Source organism: Nematostella vectensis, chromosome 13 (assembly GCF_932526225.1).
Source record: "Nematostella vectensis chromosome 13, jaNemVect1.1, whole genome shotgun sequence".
In the NCBI taxonomy this organism is placed as follows: domain Eukaryota; kingdom Metazoa; phylum Cnidaria; class Anthozoa; order Actiniaria; family Edwardsiidae; genus Nematostella; species Nematostella vectensis.
In genome coordinates this window covers 14,487,990-14,504,361 of record NC_064046.1, presented here as the reverse complement: position 1 = coordinate 14,504,361, position 16,372 = coordinate 14,487,990, and the positions used below count along the sequence as shown (strand labels likewise).

The 16,372-nt window shown below is 40.7% G+C and overlaps 5 protein-coding genes across 5 annotated transcripts; 4 read left to right on the top strand and 1 right to left on the bottom strand.

Annotated features, from left to right (window-relative positions):
* Positions 1-701: 701 nt before the first annotated feature.
* LOC5504204 (dopamine receptor 2) lies at positions 702-3,442 on the top strand. Its single transcript, XM_032372475.2, has one exon. It carries the CDS (start codon positions 1,674-1,676, stop codon positions 2,817-2,819), a length of 1,146 nt encoding a protein of 381 aa, XP_032228366.2. The 5' UTR covers positions 702-1,673; the 3' UTR covers positions 2,820-3,442.
* Positions 3,443-5,235: 1,793 nt separating this feature from the next.
* LOC5504205 (adenine phosphoribosyltransferase) lies at positions 5,236-8,917 on the bottom strand. Its single transcript, XM_001625085.3, has 5 exons — positions 8,764-8,917; positions 7,866-7,969; positions 7,165-7,298; positions 6,644-6,722; positions 5,236-5,557 (listed from the first exon to the last, which is right to left on the bottom strand). The coding sequence occupies exons 1-5, from the start codon at positions 8,868-8,870 to the stop codon at positions 5,421-5,423; spliced, it is 561 nt and encodes a 186-aa protein (XP_001625135.2). The 5' UTR covers positions 8,871-8,917; the 3' UTR covers positions 5,236-5,420.
* Positions 8,918-8,966: 49 nt separating this feature from the next.
* Positions 8,967-11,044, top strand: LOC116611864. Its single transcript, XM_032372474.2, has one exon. It carries the CDS (start codon positions 9,175-9,177, stop codon positions 10,339-10,341), a length of 1,167 nt encoding a protein of 388 aa, XP_032228365.2. The 5' UTR covers positions 8,967-9,174; the 3' UTR covers positions 10,342-11,044.
* Positions 11,045-11,336: 292 nt separating this feature from the next.
* On the top strand, positions 11,337-13,301 carry LOC116611863. The gene has a single exon (XM_032372472.2). The coding sequence runs from the start codon at positions 11,434-11,436 to the stop codon at positions 12,598-12,600; it is 1,167 nt and encodes a 388-aa protein (XP_032228363.2). The 5' UTR covers positions 11,337-11,433; the 3' UTR covers positions 12,601-13,301.
* A 253-nt stretch (positions 13,302-13,554) lies between these two features.
* Positions 13,555-15,567, top strand: LOC5504203. The gene has a single exon (XM_032372473.2). It carries the CDS (start codon positions 13,701-13,703, stop codon positions 14,865-14,867), a length of 1,167 nt encoding a protein of 388 aa, XP_032228364.2. The 5' UTR covers positions 13,555-13,700; the 3' UTR covers positions 14,868-15,567.
* The last annotated feature ends 805 nt before the right edge of the window (positions 15,568-16,372 follow it).

Below are 16,372 nucleotides of genomic sequence, written 5' to 3'. Positions count from 1 at the left end.
ATGGCGAAAAATGATGGCCCCTACGGGAATTGGGGTAATTTCACATTACACATAGCATTAGCCCGATAGCGATAGCAACTTGTGTTATCAGAAAAAAACATGATCGAAAATAAGATTGAAATAAAGCTAAGGAGATACGTAAGGGGGCCTCTCGATGGCTGCATCGTTCTAGAATGGTACTTTTATTCGACGATTGTTTTTCAAAATATTTTTCTTCTCTGATACTATAGCCTAAAGGGCTTTCCCATATTAGGCTTTGTTCTTTCTATTGTAGAAGCCCTGATACGAGAGCACCTTTTCTCGGGATTTAGGTTGATCGGATTCTTATCTACTCGATATTTCACGCACATCAGGGGAAAAGTCAGGGACATACTAGAGTGATGAAATACGAGTGGACGACACACGATGTTCATTCTAATTAAAATTAATTCCAATCAAAACTATAGTTTCTGGGATTTCAATCCAGAAAAAAACACCAATTACAGCATTAAGCTGCATGTTCCTTATGTTTTAAAGGAAGGGATAATCTCTATATAATAGAACATTTCTTTCCAAGGCTAAATGCTTTTATATCATGTGCCTTTTTAATCAAATATCAGCTTGGGTGATCTTACCCCTCGTGTGCTTAGACTAAAGTATCTCAAGGCATCACTTATTGTATATTGAATCACACCCCCAGTTGTGCCTCTATATGTCTCATCGATTGTGACGCGCGTTGTTTTCACCCACAGGTTCATAACATCAAAGATAAAGTCGTCTTAATAGTCGACTGCGTTGTTCCCACACCTGACAATCTCGATGACGCCTAAAGTTGAAATCGAGGCGTAAGTCTTCAGGGACAAAAACGAGGGACGAATCGCGCATAATTCACGAACCGTAAACCCCGCGCGTCACTGGGTTTGTAAACCACACCTGCGTCAGAATGCAAGGGTTTTACCTCGGAAGTTTTACTATGGAGATTGGACGCAATCACACAGACAGCCTGGAGAAACCCGGCTTTTATTTATTATCTCATTTAGAAATCGTGCCGCACATTAAGGGATTATGTCAGGGAACCCCCAGAGATGTCAAAAATCTTGTTCGCAGGAGTAATTTGTGTTATTAGGGCCATGTAAGCTTGTTAGAATCACAATAGCTTGGCCAGCGCGTGTGAAATGGGTGCAAATGACTTGCTTTTGTTTGTTAAAAGCTTTGAATTGGGCAGGAAACTGTAATTTTTCTAGGCATATTTCCTGGCGAGGGGAAATAATTCCTAAGAGGGATCGTTATTGAAGAAATATTTTGCATGCTTTGTTCACTAAAAGCCTCCGAGTGTTCTTAAGGCGCTTAACGCTCGACTATCACAAACGAGACGAGGACGGGGACAGAGTAGTGGAAAAAAGACACGAAAACTAGCTCAAAACAATATCGAGAACCAATTCAATATCGCTTCAGCCTCAGCTTAATTATTGAAGGGAAGGAGATAAAAGGAAAACACAAAACGAACCCATTGCTCTTTTCACCAAGGAAGTTCAGAAGGGTTAAGATAAATCAGTTATTTATATCACGCGAGGAAACGCGGCCACGAGATAGAATCTGTTTGAAAGAGAGACTTTCTTTGATAAGCAAGAACATTCACCAGATCGTTGGCACATTTGCTTTGAGTGAAGACTTCGAGTTTGACGGGAGACGGCATGGACGTCAGCGCTAACAAAAGTTCGCTGTGTGCAGAGCAACCAGGTGGGACTTTCATCGCACAAGCTGTGTTCTTGATTTTTATTCTTCTTCTCACCGCGATCGGCAACGGTATGGTCCTCATAACTGTCTCAGTGAATAATCGACTCAGGTCTTCTCCAGCTAATTATTTCATTGCAAGTCTAGCGGTCTCGGATCTCCTCGTGGCTTTGGTATCGCTGCCTCTAAGGATAGACCAAATGCTTCATAACCACAACTGGTGTTTAAGTCTCGAGGCTTGCGCCCTGTGGATTTGGTCCGACATGATTTGCAGCGGAAGTTCTGTGGGGAATCTGGCCATTATAAGCATGGATCGATATATTGCGCTGTCAAGACCCCTGCATTACCGAATGCAAGTCACAAGTCAGAGAGCTTTCGCTGGTATAGCTTTCGTCTGGGTATACTTCTCTATATGGGCTTGCCTTAGCTTCATGAACTGGACAGAGTTTGGCACGCAGAGTATTTTCATAACTACAGAGTGTACTAAATCGGATCCAGTATACTACACCGTTGTTTTGTCGACAGCGTTTTTTCTGCCTCTTCTTATCTTTATTTTTAACTACTGCAGGATTTTTGGGATCGCTAGAAGCCAAGCAAGAAATATCGCAAAATCCACGCGCAGCTCCAAACTCAACCAAGTTTCGCCAGAAAGCACCGCGGCCCAACGATCCTACGCCAGCAGGAGAGAGAGGAACTTCAAAGCCGCCAAAACCGTAGCGTTGGTCGGCTGTTGTTTTATCATATGTTGGTGCCCGTTTATCATAATCTTTATTGTCAGTCTTTGGTGTGTCGAGTGCATATTAGACCTACAGAAACACACGGGACTATTCATGTTCATAAAAGTCGTTTTCGTGTATATTTTACCGGCGATTAATTCGTGTCTCAATCCAGGGATCTATGCATTGTACAACAGAGAGTTTCGCCAAGCCCTCAAGGAGACTTTATTCAAAATGTTTGGCTGTGACTACTTTCGAAAAAAGGACAGCCGTGAAATACCATCCATTAGCCTGCAGCATACAATAGGGAGGTCAGCGGAGGACCCCAACACTGGCACGCGCGTGGGGTACGCATTGAATGAAAGTTACACAAACGATGAAGAATGCTGAAAACTTAGGGCGACTTCTAGTAAAAACGCCCAAATACTTCTAATTACAAAAAGAAACTTATCCTGAAATAGAAAGAAAAGGGCTGCGAAGAATTTTGGATTGCGGTTCCAGTGGCAAATCCAGGGTTTTTCAAATGGCGGCAATTTATAAACTAAAAACTAAACTATACTTGTGCCCCATGAACATGTTAAAACAAGGATCATTTTGCATAAAAGGAATGATTTTAATTAAACGCATAGAACCAGATTCGGATTCGATAATGGATTCAGTAAGAATGTTTGGGTGAGAATTCGCAAACAGCGCCTTTCTAAAATTAAAAAGATGGGTCGCCAATATCCCAAAGTACTTTGAATCTATTTTCTGCTGGGGACTGCCTTTCTGTTATCGGGAACTTAGTTATTTTGAAAATGACCCTCTTAGCAATGAATGGCGGTATAAGTACAGATAACAAAGAGATAAAAAGACATTTTTTAAAAAAACACTGAGGAAATCTTCTACAATTTCGCCCTAGGGGAACGGACAAAGTATCAATGAAATTGTCATGTTTTTAATGGAAGCATGAATTGTTACTTGAGATAAAATTTGCAAATGTATATTCAAAAATAAAGCGATCAACAATTGCACAAAGTATCAATTTCTAAATTATTACCGACCAAAATATGGTGTAGGTCGCAAAACCAAGTTTTGCTTTCTAAATACAGCGAAAGAAGAAATTTTACTCAAACGTAGAAGGAGGACTCTTAGAAATTTCAAGACTGCTCTACTCCAAACAATCGGAAGCGTTCGGGAAGTCTCCAGGCGCCCAATCAGAGAGCAAAGGTCGACACTTCAACGTGATTTCAACTAAAAGGCGACCAATCGCAGAGTAAAAATTACACTTGAACGGGCTCTTAAGCTAAAAAACAAAACAAAATATAAGCGAAAAGAGCGAGCACTTGAGAGCAACGTATTAAATACGTGCTCGGAAATTAATTGTTTGCCCTAAAATCAGAAATATGACTTGGTATCTAGCATTTTCTCGCTCACCGTCTTTTCGGCATCTCTTGATTGCAAGAAGCACTTCCATTCGACATTAGAAGACGTAAACACTGGGAATTTCCGATAAGAACGCGAGCGTTTGTTGACATTTCCACGCACGTTCAGATCTAATTGCGAAATAACAAAGATTAAAAGTAAAAAGTGTAATATGAGATGTTGAAGAAGGCTCATTAGAAATAGCTAATTAAAAAAACACTGTTTTTAAATACAACCATGAAGAGTAAATTTTTTGTGAAGTAAACAAAAGTGCAACTGAGCTCAAAATTTGGTTTTGGAAAAAAATATAATTGAAAATCAGATAAAGTAAAATTGATCGACGAAAGATTGTCGTGGCAAAGCATAAGCTAATAATTTCCATGTCAAAAAGCCCGCCAATTTTGAAAGCAAAAACGATGGATCCTAGATGTCTTGTAATCAGTTAATGGAAGCAGCTATTAGACCAACATACAAACGTCAAATAGTAACGGCATTGCTATGATATAAGTGAACTATGACATGCTGACTTAAACACGAGCAAACAATGAAACAATGAAAGAATAAAAAAAATGTAAAAAAAAAATATATCGTGTTTTTGTCGCACACTGTTTCGCTAAGTAATATCCCTAAAACTAAGGCAAAAAGCAAAGGTATTTTTCCCCTGAAGATAAGAGGTAGGGAAAGAAGTAGAGAAGGCTTTCTACTTTTGAGTAGGAGAGAGTTCGCGGTCATAGGTATCATATGAAAAAAACATAGTATTTGAAGAATCCTTAATAAGAAATGACCCACTTCTTGGTGGCCAAGGGGAGGGGGGGTGCGCGCGCACCCTGCGTACCCCCCTGTGTACGCGCCTGAAGGAAGTAGGTAGAGCGGAGGAATCATGGGAAATGATGACGCCGGGCTGTGACTTGTAATAAATTACACAGAAACCATTAAACATTTCATTTCGCATACGGAGACTGCGAAGAAAAATTGAAAGAGGAAAAAAATAAGTTATTACAAATACACGAGCTGTAAAAAATAGAAATGTCATGTAGGCCTATCAGATCGAATAATCTTTCTATTTTAAAAATAAGTTAAAGGATTTGGGGCTTTTTTGGAAAGATCGGAAAAAGAGCTGACTACACAAATATCATTTAGGAATTAACAACCTTTAAAATCACCTGACACAATTCTTTAAAATTAAAGAGTGTATAAGTAGAAAGAACACTTACATACAACTTATTCATTGTTCTATTCGGGAACATCTTTTTTTCACTAAGTACGTTAACAGAACGTTACGTGGAGGTGAATACCCGAAAGCCATTCAGGAATTGTAGAATTTAAATCAACACATACTGTATTTGAAAAAAAAGTGATGAGAAAACTACACAGTTCTTTTCTTTCTTTTTAACACGAATCGTTTCTAGACTGGTACTTTATTGTATCTTTACATCACATGAAAAAAGGCAGGCTGAGGATCTCACAGATAGTGCACTTCCTTTCAGGAAATGCTCAATGATAGTAAAAACAACAATAACTGGAACATCGGTATTTCAGGGTGTGTTTTCCTTGAGTGCAGGGCATATCACTAAAGTTCAAAATTGCTTAAAATTTGATAAGAACATGACAAGGAACATCAACATTCTCCTTGCCATTGAGGTCTTCCAGCTCTACTAACACCACACACTGCTTTACCTGGCAGCCTGCTTGCTTTACTAGCTCACATGCAGCAACCATTGTCCCTGAAAAAGGCATAGGAAGAGTCAAATATCTTTACATGGGGCATAGGGATACCACACCATTGTCCCTGAAATTGCCACAGGAAGAGTCAAATAACTTTACATAGGACACAGGGATCCCACTCTAACACAATTGTCTACTAAAGGGATGTTGTGTATGACATCTAGAAAGGAAGACAATATATCTCCTACACACCAGCATCCACTTCAAGCCAACATTTTTTTACAGTAATGCGCTTGTAAAGACACCATATAAAATGCCTCTTAGAGATGGGCTATTTGATTAGTGTTGTTTGGCCAATCCTTTTTTTAAATATTCTTGTTTTTTTTTGTCTTTGTGAAAGTTGTGCATGATTTTTTGTTTTGTTATTTGGCCAGCCCCCTTCCTCACATTGTCCCCACACATTATAAAAAATACAAAGGATTCACAGTCCTTATTGTAGAGCGCCAGATTAGGTTCAAAGACACTTCCAAAGGCTTGAGTGCTGAAACTCATAGCACAGAGTTAAAGGGGGTTTAAAACCCTCTGCCAAGGGAAAGTTTAATGTGTGTAAAAAAATGCCATACACAATTCTCCATTCTCAATTACTGTGTTTTATACCAAAGGGTCCTGAGACATGCTGTAGCAAGCCTCAAATTATTGGGGGGGGGGGGGGGGGTAAGAAAACAATGGGAGCACAGCCACGCCCCTGGTCATTTTCTTATAATTTTTTTAAATATTGGGGGGGGGGCACGTGCCCCACCCCTTACTTCAGCCCTGTGAGAATAAAGGAGTTGCATTCCCCTTAATCACCCTAATGGTGTGCATTCTACCTAAGGAACTAGCTAAAGCGATAGGGATGTGTGTCTGTGTGAGCCGCCAATGCAGTAGGTAGGAAGCTTTGCTTAGGGGGGGAGGGGGGGCAAGCCTCAAATAGTTAGCTTCGGGGGCAGACGCTATTATTTTCAATTGTTTTTTTTATAAATTCCAACTTTTGAGGGGGCCAAATGTAAAGTTTTTTTACAACCCTTTCTGCCAAAATCCATCCCCGACATTTATACATTGAACCACCAAAGGGTGAAAAAATCCTTAACCCATCATGAACCTACCTCCTGTGGCTATGAGGTCATCTATGATCACTACATGTTGGCCAGGAGTTAGCGCATCTTCTTGAAGCTCAAATATATCCTATATGGAATAACGGAAGGGTTGTTAATTAAACAAAAAGCAAGCTGAGTCTTCTTGTAGGTATTTGATTGTTGCTTGTCATCAGAGAAACCCTTAAGCTCACAATCACGTCAACCATCTTCCATTTAGCGTGCTTCTCCGTTCTGTTTCAATAGAATAAAAATAAAATAAAATAATATTCACAATAAAGCATAAAATAACCACATATTGACATAGAACAACATATAAGAGAAAAAACATGTCTTTTCTCATATGTTGTTATGTCCAAGTATTTTGCCAATGTTATGTTGTTATGTCATGTACTTGAAGATAAGAACATAAAACAGTGTGCACTTATATCATTATGTTGCCAGCGTGCATAAAGCTTAAATTACAGTTTCCACTACAGATCTCATATTTTTGGCCCCATGCTAACATGTTAATCTTCAACACTTTATTCTACCTTTCCATATTCTTTTGAGTAGCAAGTTTGTACAGTTTTCCCTGGGAGTTTGCCAGCTTTTCTCACAGGAATAAATGGAAGATTTAGATTCAACGCTACAAGTGGCCCAAATAGAAACCCTCTCGCTTCTAGACCTGCCAAATAAATAAGTATTTAGTATTCATCATAAATATAATTATTGGTAAATCTTACATTAAATTTGAATGATTTTGGTGGTCAGAACTTAAAGAAATATTCAATCTAACGATATTGGATGCAACGATATTCTGGATTTTACGAAACAAATCTGTCCTCCCAAGCGTTATTTCTACCTTGATACAACAATATTATTGATTCTGTCTATCAACAAAGAGAGAAAGACTCAAAGACATCATAGTCACACGTACAGTACAGCCAATCAATATTTTTTGCTTGATAGATCATAAATACAGATTACAGTCTTACAGAAAGTAACTGTACAGTCTTACACAGACTACAGTTACAATATTACTATTTTGTCAAAGTTAATTATAAACACGACCTCGCTACAATTTTCCTCTCTATCATAAAATTGAGGACCTCTTTGGAATGATACCTCAATCTCATGTTACATTTTCTTTCTCCATAGACATATTGTAAACTCAAGGTTCCACTATATATTATATAAATTATCAAAATATACATTGCACAGATTTTATCAATTTTGTGGTGATTTGACCTACCAACAATAGCTTGAGTATTAGGGACATTTTTTCTTATGTGTTCAGCTATCACTTCTGTTATTGTCCTTACGGCGTTGGGATCCTTTAGTATTGGGCATATGTCCCTAGGAAAACACACTTCAATGTGAACAAGTCATTTCTTAGTACAAAATGCTACAAAACAACAACAAATAGGGAAACAATTTCTACAAAACTTGAAATAAAAGGATATCTATATATGATGATATTTACAGCATGACCAGTAAAACTGTGAACATCAGTAATATGGATGGAATGTATAATCCAGCCAATCGATAGGCCATTCAAGCTCTAAGCATGCTAGCACCTCGCTAGCACACTAGATATGGAAACCTGCCTCAACTACCGTAATGCAGCATGTTGCAAGCTCAAAAAGGTGTGCACTGCATGGAGGTAGGTTTCTTTAATGCCTTGTTCTTTAAAAACTAAGGAGTGAAAATTCTTTTGTAGTACAGATGAAGGAGCAAGAACCCCCCACCCACCCTCCCACACCCGCTAACTTTCTAGCATGTCTGGTGTATTATCTCGCACCACTTGGAGGCATCTGTATCTACCAAAAGCAAACGACGCACAGTTTCGTAGAAAGATTAGTATTTGCTAAACTCGAACCGTGTGATTGCGTGACTGGCGCGGGTGGTGGGGCGAGGGGGAAGAAAATCTAAAAAAATTATTTCCGAGAAAAGGCAGCCATTACAGTCACTTAGATTTGAATGTTTTTTCTCTCCGCTAAACGTGTTATAGCTTTCGAATGCCATTATAACTTAAGGAATGTTTCATGTACACAATATAGTAGGATAGAACGTGAATCGATTAATGAAATCCAGCTCCAAGTTTTGACTTGAATCAAATGAATTTAAACAAACAGCACAGCAGAACTCACTTGAATGTGATTCCAGGCTTTGGAAAGTCGGGAAAATCACGAATAAGGCTTTTTACATGTTCAATAGCCTTGTCTTGATCACAGACATTTCCTGGTGTGGACGCCATTTTTAATCTGCTTTGAATAATTATTCACGGGATTCCTGTTGCTGCTGTTTGTCACCAGGCTCTTTTCAAGGAGGGGGTCTCCCGCGCAGCCGTTCTTTGTGTCGGTCACGCAACACTCCAAAATTTCCCGACAAAATTTTTTTACAAGCATTGGAACAGTACCCCCAATTGTGTATTGATACTATTTTCTATAATATAGAAAGCGTTATGGCGGGTTATGGAGAAAGGAATGCTGTCATTCTTTACAAGTTAATTTTTAACTAAACTGGTTTCAATCTGAGCAACTCAAACGGAACCCTGCAAAATGACGCTGTTTCTAGCTTTAGTTTTGTGTTTCGCTTCTCTTTCTTCCGCAGCTACGGACAGTCCTATATATCCAAAAGAATATCAAGCAATTATTGGACACGGATTTGCAACCAACTGGTTCAAAACTCCAGAGCTTTTACTGAAATACCACCAGCGCAACATACAGGACGTGTTCGAGAAAGGATTTCGCAACCTTAGGCTTCGATCTCGGGCGGATTTGTACGAAGCCCCATACAATAATACTCAATTTTTCTGGTTCTTAGGGAACCTTACTATTGTCGTCGATGATTGTATTAAAGTAGGAGTCGTTCCCATAATTTCTTGGGTGCACCACAAAGCGGAGGCCTTCGCAACAGAGCAAGACCGCATAAACTATATAACATGGTGGAAAGCGGTCGCTTCGACGCTAAAAAACAAGTCGTATACTCTAGGATTTAATCTATTTACCGAGCTCGGGCTTGACGGTTGTGGGAATAACTGCAGTGGTAGTTTACGCGAGAATACCACGAAATACAACGAGTGGACGAAGGAGGTAACTCGAGAAATTCGTGAAACAGGCGGGAAAAATGGCAAAAGAATCCTAATCCTTGCATCTCCAGAGAAAACAGGCAAGGGTTTGCACAAGATAGACAAACGGATCTACGAGAATGACGCCTTCATGATGGCGGAGTGGCACACCTATGCCTCTGGTCCCAATAAGAAATCCGGGGGTGCGAAATATTGGACTGGAGACGGAATCCCGGAGGGGCGCGCAAACGTCCAAAAATTTCTAGAAGAAGGTATTGATTTTACCAAAAAAAGCAAAGTTCTGACGTACTTAGGGGCTTGGATGCCCACTGATAACAAGGATGGTAGCTTAACCCAAACAGAGGTCATTAACTTTGGTCGTTATTTCGTGGGGAAATTAAAAAAAGCGAAGATCCCCTGGTCTTTGAATGTGCTGGATAGTTACTACGACACGGAAAAATGTGAGTGGCTGACAGACATTCAGGACATAAAAGGTCGAAAGCTCAACATGTCTTTAGTCTTAGAAAATATTCTTGATGTCATGCAGTCGAATGTCACGCAACCAAGTAACGGGGCGTCACGCAATGCGCAAGCCCTGTCGACTGTTTTATTCTCGTGTTTCGTGTTCTTGTTCTGTTGTAGCCTGCGCTTAAAATAAATGCAAAGCAATGCGCTTGAGCTCAAGCTGAGTTCGTGGGGTTCCTGTGGTATAACGAGAAAGACTATAAACAAGCTGTATAGTTGTAGACAAACTAGGTAGTCTAGGCGTGGCGTAGACAAGCGATAAATGAACACAATATTGAAATAGTATGCTGTAGTGTGCGCGTTGCATATACGTAAGTAGTTGGGCTGAAGTTTCGAGCGTTAGCCGTGGTTTTCTGGGTTTCCTGTGGTCTCTTGAGTTTTTTGTGATTAGCAGACATCACTGACAAGGCTGAGTTAACATCATGTAGGTTTTTCCCTAGCCTGCGTAGCCTCTTTAAGGGAGAGGGACTGGGGGAGAGGGGGCGAGAGAAAAAAAAAACGAGCGCGCTACGCAGGCTACCTTATTACACTTAATTTTCGCGTCACTATAATTTTGCGAATGGCAATTTTAAGATAAACAACAAATACTGGTGTCGCTAGAAAACGACTACGCCATCGACAACTTTAACAAAGACATTTGAGTCTAGGTTTTGCAACATTTTAAAGTATTCGTTTTGTTCAACTGATTTGTACGGGCAGCTTTGTCTGTCAACCATGAGAGGGTTTCTCAAAATTTACTTTAAATAAGGACAAGATTTGTATCTGAACAATATGGAACTAGATATACAACAGTAGAAAACATTGTGAACTGAATAAAATGTTCATTTAAACAATGACTCTCTTGCTCAGTATTATATTAAAACCAGACTTAAATTCAACGCCCAAAAAAATGTGACCCTTCTTTAATGACAGCTCCCCCCCCAGTAATTAATGACCGCTCCCATATCCCTAAGGTAGTTTTCCTCTCATTTACACATGTATCAGTAAGAAATAAAGTATGCAAGTAAGAAATAAATATGTCTTCTTGTTTTTCGTAGTGTAAGGTTGTAGCTTTGCCGCCTCTGCCTTGGTAAAGTTTCTTGTTGTATGTGCATCTCGGGTACAGTCCCTATAGTCTCAAAATTGCTATGGAGACTGTTATGGAGAAAGGAATGCTGTTATTCTTTCAAGTTTATTTTGAACTAAACTGGTTTCAATCTCATCATCTCAGACGGAACCCCGCAAAATGACGCTGTTTCTAGCTTTAGTTTTGTGTTTTGCTTCTCTTTCTTCCGCAGCGGTAGACAGTCCTATATATCCAAAAGAATATCAATCAATTATTGGACACGGATTTGCAACCAACTGGTTCAAAACTCCAGAGCTTTTACTGAAATACCACCAGCGCAACATACAGGACGTGCTCGAGAAAGGATTTCGCAACCTAAGGCTTCGATCTCGGGCGGATTTGTACGAAGCCCCATACAATAATACTCAATTTTCCTGGTTCTTAGGGAACCTCACTATTGTCGTCGATGATTGTATTAAAGTAGGAGTCGCTCCCATAATTTCTTGGGTGCACCACAAAGCAGAGGCCTTCGCAACAGAGCAAGACCGCATAAACTATATAACATGGTGGAAAGCAGTCGCTTCGACGCTAAAAAACAAGTCGTATACTCTAGGATTTAATCTATTTACCGAGCTCGGGCTTGACGGTTGTGGGAATAACTGCAGTGGTAGTTTACGCGAGAATACCACGAAATACAACGAGTGGACGAAGGAGGTAACTCGAGAAATTCGTGAAACAGGCGGGAAGAATGGCAAAAGAATCCTAATCCTTGCATCTCCAGAGAAAACAGGCAAGGGTTTGCACAAGATAGACAAACGGATCTACGAGAATGACGCCTTCATGATGGCGGAGTGGCACACCTATGCCTCTGGTCCCAATAAGGAATCCGGGGGTGCGAAATATTGGACTGGAGACGGAATCCCGGAGGGGCGCGCAAACGTCCAAAAATTTCTAGAAGAAGGTGTTGATTTTACCAAAAAAAGTAAAGGTCTGACGTACTTAGGGGCTTGGATGCCCACCGATAACAAGGATGGTAGCTTAACCCAAACAGAGGTCATTAACTTTGGTCGTTATTTCGTGGGGGAATTAAAAAAAGCGAAGATCCCCTGGTCTTTGAATGTGCTGGATAGTTACTACGACACGGAAAAATGTGAGTGGCTGACAGACATTCAGGACATAAAAGGTCGAAAGCTCAACATGTCTTTAGTCTTAGAAAATATTCTTGATGTCATGCAGTCGAATGTCACGCAACCAAGTAACGGGGCGTCACGCAATGCGCAAGCCCTGTCGACTGTTTTATTCTCGTGTTTCGTGTTCTTGTTCTGTTGTAGCCTGCGCTTAAAATAAATGCAAAGCAATGCGCTTGAGCTCAAGCTGAGTTCGTGGGGTTCCTGTGGTATAACGAGAAAGACTACAAACAAGCTGTATAGTTGTAGACATACTAGGTAGTCTAGGCGTGGCGTAGACAAGCGATAAATGAACACAATATTGAAATAGTATGCTGTAGTGTGCGCGTTGTGTATACGTAAGTAGTTGGCCTGAAGTTTCGAGCGTTAGCCGTGGTTTTCTGGGTTTCCTGTGGTCTCTTGAGTTTTTTGTGATTAACAGACATCACTGACAAGGCTGAGGTAACATTATTGTAGGTTTTTCCCTAGCCTGCGTAGCCTCTTTAAGGGAGGGGGACTGGGGGAGAGGGGGCGAGAGAAAAAAAAAAACGAGCGCGCTACGCAGGCTACCTTTTTACACTTAATTTTCGCGTCACTATAATTTTGCGAATGGCAATTTTGAGATAAACAACAAATACTGGTGTCGCTAGAAAACGACTACGCCATCGACAATTTTAACAAAGACATTTGAGTCTAGGTTTTGCAACATTTTAAAGTATTCGTTTTGTTCAACTGATTTGTACGGGCAGCTTTGTCTGTCAACCATGAGAGGGTTTCTCAAAATTTACTTAAATAAGGACAAGATTTGTATCTGAACAATATGGAACTAGATATACAACAGTAGAAAACATTGTGAACTGAATAAAATGTTCATTTCAACAATGACTCTCTTGCTCAGTATTATATTAAAACCAGACTTAAATTCAACGCCCAAAAAAATGTGACCCTTCTTTAATGACAGCTCCCCCCCAATAATTAATGACCGCTCCCATATCCCTAAGGTAGTTTTCCTCTCATTTACACATGTATCAGTAAGAAATAAAGTATGCAAGTAAGAAATAAATATGTCTTCTTGTTTTTCGTAGTGAAAGGTTGTAGCCTTGCCGCCTCTGCCTTGGTAAAGTTTCTTGTTGTATGTGCATCTCGGGTACAGTCCCTATAGTCTCAAAATTGCTATGGAGACTGTCATGGAGAAAGGAATGCTGTTATTCTTTCAAGTTTATTTTTAACTAAACTGGTTTCAATCTCATCATCTCATCGTCTCAGACGGAACCCCGCAAAATGACGCTGTTTCTAGCTTTAGTTTTGTGTTTTGCTTCTCTTTCTTCCGCAGCGGCAGACAGTCCTATATATCCAAAAGAATATCAATCAATTATTGGACACGGATTTGCAACCAACTGGTTCAAAACTCCAGAGCTTTTACTGAAATACCACCAGCGCAACATACAGGACGTGCTCGAGAAAGGATTTCGCAACCTAAGGCTTCGATCTCGGGCTGATTTGTACGAAGCCCCATACAATAATACTCAATTTTCCTGGTTCTTAGGAAACCTTACTATTGTCGTCGATGATTGTATTAAAGTAGGAGTCGTTCCCATAATTTCTTGGGTGCACCACAAAGCAGAGGCCTTCGCAACAGAGCAAGACCGCATAAACTATGTAACATGGTGGAAAGCAGTCGCTTCGACGCTAAAAAACAAGTCGTATACTCTAGGATTTAATCTATTTACCGAGCTCGGGCTTGACGGTTGTGGGAATAACTGTAGCGGTAGTTTGCGCGAGAATACCACGAAATACAACGAGTGGACGAAGGAGGTAACTCGAGAAATTCGTGAAACAGGCGGGAAAAATGGCAAAAGAATCCTAATCCTTGCATCTCCAGAGAAAACAGGCAAGGGTTTGCACAAGATAGACAAACGGATCTACGAGAATGACGCCTTCATGATGGCGGAGTGGCACACCTATGCCTCTGGTCCCAATAAGGAATCCGGGGGTGCGAAATATTGGACTGGAGACGGAATCCCGGAGGGGCGCGCAAACGTCCAAAAATTTCTAGAAGAAGGTGTTGATTTTACCAAAAAAAGCAAAGTTCTGACGTACTTAGGGGCTTGGATGCCCACCGATAACAAGGATGGTAGCTTAACCCAAACAGAGGTCATTAACTTTGGTCGTTATTTCGTGGGGAAATTAAAAAGAGCGAAGATACCCTGGTCTTTGAATGTGCTGGATAGTTACTACGACACGGAAAAATGTGAGTGGCTGACAGACATTCAGGACATAAAAGGTCGAAAGCTCAACATGTCTTTAGTCTTAGAAAATATTCTTGATGTCATGCAGTCGAATGTCACGCAACCAAGTAACGGGGCGTCACGCAATGCGCAAGCCCTGTCGACTGTTTTATTCTCGTGTTTCGTGTTCTTGTTCTGTTGTAGCCTGCGCTTAAAATAAATGCAAAGCAATGCGCTTGAGCTCAAGCTGAGTTCGTGGGGTTCCTGTGGTATAACGAGAAAGACTACAAACAAGCTGTATAGTTGTAGACATACTAGGTAGTCTAGGCGTGGCGTAGACAAGCGATAAATGAACACAATATTGAAATAGTATGCTGTAGTGTGCGCGTTGTGTATACGTAAGTAGTTGGCCTGAAGTTTCGAGCGTTAGCCGTGGTTTTCTGGGTTTCCTATGGTCTCTTGAGTTTTTTGTGATTAGCAAACATCACTGACAAGGCTGAGGTAACATTATTGTAGGTTTTTCCCTAGCCTGCGTAGCCTTTTTAAGGGAGAGGGACTGGGGGAGAGGGGGCGAGAGAAAAAAAAAACGAGCGCGCTACGCAGGCTACCTTATTACACTTAATTTTCGCGTCACTATAATTTTGCGAATGGCAATTTTGAGATAAACAACAAATACTGGTGTCGCTAGAAAACGACTACGCCATCGACAATTTTAACAAAGACATTTGAGTCTAGGTTTTGCAACATTTTAAAGTATTCGTTTTGTTCAACTGATTTGTACGGGCAGCTTTGTCTGTCAACCATGAGAGGGTTTCTCAAAATTTACTTAAATAAGGACAAGATTTGTATCTGAACAATATGGAACTAGATATACAACAGTAGAAAACATTGTGAACTGAATAAAATGTTCATTTCAACAATGACTGTCTCAGTATTATATTAAAACCAGACTTAAATTAAAAAAAAATGTGACCCTTCTTTAATGACAGCTCCCCCCCAGTAATTAATGACCGCTCCTATATCCCAAAGGTAGTTTTCCTCTTATTTACATATGTATCAGTAAGAAATAAAGTATGCAAGTCCTTTGCATATCTTGCCTCGCGTTTCGTCCCTTGCATATCTTGCCTCGCGTGTCGTCCTTTGCATATCTTGCCTCGCGTGTCGTCCCTTGCATATCTTGCCTCGCGTTTCGTCCCTTGCATGTCTTGCCTCGCGTGTCGTCCCTTGCATATCTTGCCTCGCGTTTCGTCCCTTGCATGTCTTGCCTCACGTGTCTTCCTTTGCATATCTTGTCTCGCGTGTCGTCCCTTGTATATCTTGTCTCGCGTTTCGTCCCTTGCATGTCTTGCCTCACGTGTCTTCCTTTGCATATCTTGTCTCGCGTGTCGTCCCTTGCATATCTTGCCTCGCGTTTCGTCCCTTGCATGTCTTGCCTCACGTGTCTTCCTTTGCATATCTTGTCTCGCGTGTCGTCCCTTGTATATCTTGTCTCGCGTTTCGTCTCTTGCATATCTTGCCTCGCGTTTCGTCCTTTGCATATCTTGCCTCACTTGTCGTCTCTTGCATATCTTGCCTCGCGTTTCGTCCCTTGCATATCTTGTCTCGCGTGTCGTCCCTTGTATATCTTGCCTCGCGTTTCGTCCTTTGCATATCTTGCCTCGCGTTTCGTCCCTTGTATATCTTGTCTCGCGTTTCGTCCCTTGTATATCTTGCCTCGCGTGTCGT

Bases quoted from the DNA above. Each gene is read 5' to 3' on its own strand.
- LOC5504204 (XM_032372475.2), top strand. From the start codon at position 1,674: ATGGACGTCAGCGCTAACAAAAGTTCGCTGTGTGCAGAGCAACCAGGT.
- LOC5504205 (XM_001625085.3), bottom strand. From the start codon at position 8,870: ATGGCGTCCACACCAGGAAATGTCTGTGATCAAGACAAGGCTATTGAA. The intron at 7,970-8,763 runs GTGAGTTCTGCT...GTGTTTTCCTAG, and splicing joins AAGCCTGGAATCACATTCAA to GGACATATGCCCAATACTAA. The intron at 7,299-7,865 runs GTAGGTCAAATC...TTTATTTGGCAG, and splicing joins TAATACTCAAGCTATTGTTG to GTCTAGAAGCGAGAGGGTTT.
- LOC116611864 (XM_032372474.2), top strand. From the start codon at position 9,175: ATGACGCTGTTTCTAGCTTTAGTTTTGTGTTTCGCTTCTCTTTCTTCC.
- LOC116611863 (XM_032372472.2), top strand. From the start codon at position 11,434: ATGACGCTGTTTCTAGCTTTAGTTTTGTGTTTTGCTTCTCTTTCTTCC.
- LOC5504203 (XM_032372473.2), top strand. From the start codon at position 13,701: ATGACGCTGTTTCTAGCTTTAGTTTTGTGTTTTGCTTCTCTTTCTTCC.